General features: G+C 41.1%; 1 protein-coding gene across 2 annotated transcripts in view; it reads right to left on the bottom strand.

Moving 5' to 3' along the window:
- The window catches only part of ITFG1 (integrin alpha FG-GAP repeat containing 1), a 219,301-nt gene that overhangs the window by 208,949 nt on the left and 6,369 nt on the right, over positions 1–3,983 (bottom strand). For both annotated transcript variants that reach the window (XM_006034335.3, XM_025216323.1), the window contains exons 3-4: positions 3,421–3,566; positions 1,426–1,483 (exon numbers count right to left, since the gene is read on the bottom strand). In XM_006034335.3, the coding sequence (XP_006034397.1) occupies positions 1,426–1,483; positions 3,421–3,566 (204 nt within the window). The remainder of the gene's footprint in view (positions 1–1,425; positions 1,484–3,420; positions 3,567–3,983) is intronic.

Genomic DNA, 3,983 nt, shown 5'->3' with positions numbered 1-3,983 from the left:
TTCCCTACTATTGTCTTTAATTCTTTGTTTTAATGAAGCTAAATAATTTTATTTCTCTTTTGTTCTTCCTTATTTGTCAGTAACCTCAGAATATTACACAACAAATATTCATTTGTTTGCTAGGAAGAGCCAGAAGGCTATTTTGCAAATACCACAAAAATAGAATGCGTTTCTCTCTTTGTAAGGCAACAGTGGGCACATCTACACATGCTACTAATGCTATGCTATAAAGGCTTAGTGCACAGTAAACCTTCCCTGGGAGCATGTCTACACAGGCTGCTCCTATCCTGCTCTAGCCCCTGCAGGTACCAGGGGAAGCTCCAGGTTTCTCCAACATGTTAGCCATGGGGCTGGTAGGGAGCACGGGGCCAGTTCCCATGCACAAGGGGCCAAGAAAGATCTGCCAGTTGTAGCAACAGCTGTTTCCTTGCCCCATACACATGGAGAGGGGTCCTGATGTGTATGCGGCCAGGAGACAGCTGCCACTGCAGAGCACTCCCAGCCCGGTGCACACAGGGACAAGCACTGTGCCCAGAGGGGCTTACCTGTGCAGCCTGGGGCTGGCCAAGAGCTGTCCTGCTTCTGGGGCAACTACCAGCCAGCTCTGGGCTGGGTCAGGATTTCCCTAAGCAGCCTGAGGCTGCCCAGGAACTGGTCTCTTCTGGAAGTCCCGACCCGACCCGGCCCGGGGCTGGCTGGGAGATGCCCCAGAAGCACAACAACTCTTGGGACAGTTCTCAGCCAGCTGAGCTGCTTGGGGAAATCTCTGCCCAGCCCAGAGCTGGCTGGGAGCTACCCCAAAAGGGACAGTTCCCAGCCAGCCCCAGATTGTGCAAGGAAGCAGGGAGCTCCAGGGAGTCCTGGTGCTGCTTGGCTTTTGGCTCCTGTGGGAAGTGAGGACCTGAGAGGCACTGGAATGGGGGACGGGGAGTGGGGGCACAGAGAACAACCCCATCTGGGCGCTGCACTGCTCCCAGCTTCTAGGAGGAGCCCAGAGTCGAGTACTGCCAGGACTGGGGGAATACCCCTTCCCATGTGGCCCCTAGTGTTGGAGCTGACGGGAAGCAAATTTGCTCCCGGTCGTCTACACATGCACTACTGCACAGTTAGTTTACTATCTGTATTGGCAGGTAGTTAGTTGATAACTGCACAGTCAACTAAATTTACTGCACAGTCAATGCTGCACACATGTAGACACCGATGCGTTACTGCGCAATAAAGTATCTCGTGTAAACACACCCAGTGAGTAGTGAAGTTTAATGCTCTTTAATGCTTAAAAATCAAAAGGATTTCATATTGTGTTTTAGTACAGGACACATTTCCAATCTTAAAATATGTGGCAGTTTTCTTTTGACATAAGAAATCTTATGTCTCAATTTATTACTGCAAGTTACTCGTTCCCAAAAAGATACATTGAGTACTTACTCCATGATTAGAGGCTCATCATGAAATGTTTTATTTAATATAGTTTTATGGTTAAGATCTGAAAAGAGAAAACATTCAGTTAAGTTACAAATATGTCATAACATTTAAATACCTATTTATTATCAAATGGCGTCTTATTAATTCAATGTTTCTATGCCACTTTATGCATTAAAGCCACAGCCAGCCTTCTACCCATGGAGTTCTGACTGCTTGGACCTCCATATAAATTCAAACTGCCAAACCAAAGGTAATTCACATTCAAACTCTGAAGCTTCCTTCCCTTTAGCCACTGAAGGCTCAAACTGTTGAAAGTTATACCTACCATATAATCCAGTTCTATTTATATGATCCATCTTGGTACTTATTATTGTAATGCAGATTGAATATTGTGAAGATGGGAAGAAATCTTCTCTCAAGATTACCTGAACTTGTCAAGACAAACGGGCTCTTCAGATACAAGACCATAAAGCATGTACCTGAAAAATGCTGTTTAGTGTATTGTACAAAAGAAGAATCTATAAATAGCGTTTTTCACCGTTTGTAGTGGCTATTCAGAAATAAACAAACAACTGGAAAAGGATCCTTTGAAAAGGAAAAGGGGTCGTCTATTCTAATTGTCAGCTAGTTTGCATATCATTTAATTATATGAGGAATAAAATTTAGATTGCTGCACAGTGTATTTTGACAAGAGTAAATCAACCTTTTCCTTCCTCAAGAAGAACTATAAAAATTCCACTCAACTTATAAACAGAACTGAGCTAATACAATAATTGCATGGCGATACCCTTTTTTTTGGTTAACCAATGCAGGAACCACCCCCAAAACTATTCATGTATAATATAGTCATACTTGGTGGCATATCTGCCTTTCCTAAAACTGAACATGAAAATGTGATTTCAGCTTATAATTAGAATATGGGGTTACTATTTAGAGAGTTTTGAACATGGGAATCCAGCACTACTTTCCCTGTGCTCCAATTATTCTGGGCACATATTGAAGTGGGGTTTACTCTCATCTCCCCATGCCCAGTTCCTTTCACACCTCATTTCCATTCCCTCTGCTTTTCTATATAACCTTCACATCGTCTGTGCAATACCTGTCTTTCTATAGTCTATCTTCTTGTGTAGATGCACTTTACCTCCCTTTCTATTCCCTCTCCCCCAAATCCCATTCTATACCTACAACTCTTCAGCTGTTGGCAACCTTCTGACAAGGCCCCGCATCCTTCCATCTCAGTTGAAGTCCCTTTATTCAAAGACTACAGAGCTAGTAGTCAACCCTTCAACCCTGTCAACCCTTCATTTTTTTTCTAGTTCTCTGGCTGTCATATACACTCCTCACATTTACTCGAATACATTTCCTTTGCTTTGTTTACCCACATCTGACTCAGCCCAGCAGCATCAGTATTTAGTATTGATATTACTGTGCATTATATAAACGTTTATCATCGTGATTGTTTAAACACTGCCTTTTGGCCCCTCCCAAGACACTCCCTCTAAAAGGTACTTCCCAGCAAGGCAAATAAACAAGAATAACTTGAACAGGGAAACTAAGTTTCTCTCAAGTGTAATTAGTCCCAACACATTATGTTGTTATTATTGACAAAAGCAAAGCGAAGTAAAATTTCAAAACATTATATGCTTTATTAATCAAATTCCTAAATAACTCCAACCTGAAATTATATTATTTTTGACAATGTGCAAGAAGATGGTATGAAACTCGAAAACAGAAAAAAATGACACCTCAATGAGTTTGCTCCAACCTCAGTTGTTGTTTAAATATTAGCACTTCATAAGGGATATCGATTTGTCCAAAAAAACCCTGAATTTTTGCTCCCCTACTAAATGTAATTTTACTACCTAATTTAATAAAGATGTGAAATTCTAGACCTGTTACAAATGCTAAATCTTATTACTTCACTTGTAGAAACAATGGTTATACTGTCTAAAGGGTTACAACTTACAAACCATTGATTGAAAAAGTAAAACAACTTACCTAGTGTTTGATTATGTCCCCAGAAAATAAACACTGATAATTCATCAGTGCCACGATTTTGGGGCCGAGTTGTCAGGAGAACATCCATTTGTGAATCGCCATCATAATCTCCAGGAACCACACTTGTTATTACAACTTCATAACCTCTAAAATTATAAAATTACAAATTTAATTGTACGAACAGAATCTGAGAATCCCTGAAAAGTAGTCTTAATATATACATTAATAATTTGTTGCATTTTGGTTGGGATTTTTTTTTCTTCTCTTTTTTGTTGTTGTTGTTGCAACAAACAACACTACATGGACATATTGTGCAACATTCTTGCTCTGAGGTAGAATGAAGGGTTTTAGCTCTGAGAATGACTCTGTACCAAGGGGCTTTTTCACACTCCCCCCTCCATTGCACAATCTTACTAGCTACCTTCCCAACTCCTAGGGATGCAAAAGGTTAAATGATTAACTGGTAAGGTCACCTATTATCACTGGGCTTATTGGTTAAAAATTTAGAGCAGGGCTGGACACAGTCTGGCAGGGAAGGGAAGCTATGCAGTGCCCTAGCAGGA

Source organism: Alligator sinensis, unplaced genomic scaffold, assembly GCF_000455745.1.
Source record: "Alligator sinensis unplaced genomic scaffold, ASM45574v1 scaffold827_1, whole genome shotgun sequence".
In the NCBI taxonomy this organism is placed as follows: Eukaryota; Metazoa; Chordata; order Crocodylia; family Alligatoridae; genus Alligator; species Alligator sinensis.
Note: the sequence above shows the minus strand (reverse complement) of the source record. Positions and strands in the feature narration are given on the sequence as shown.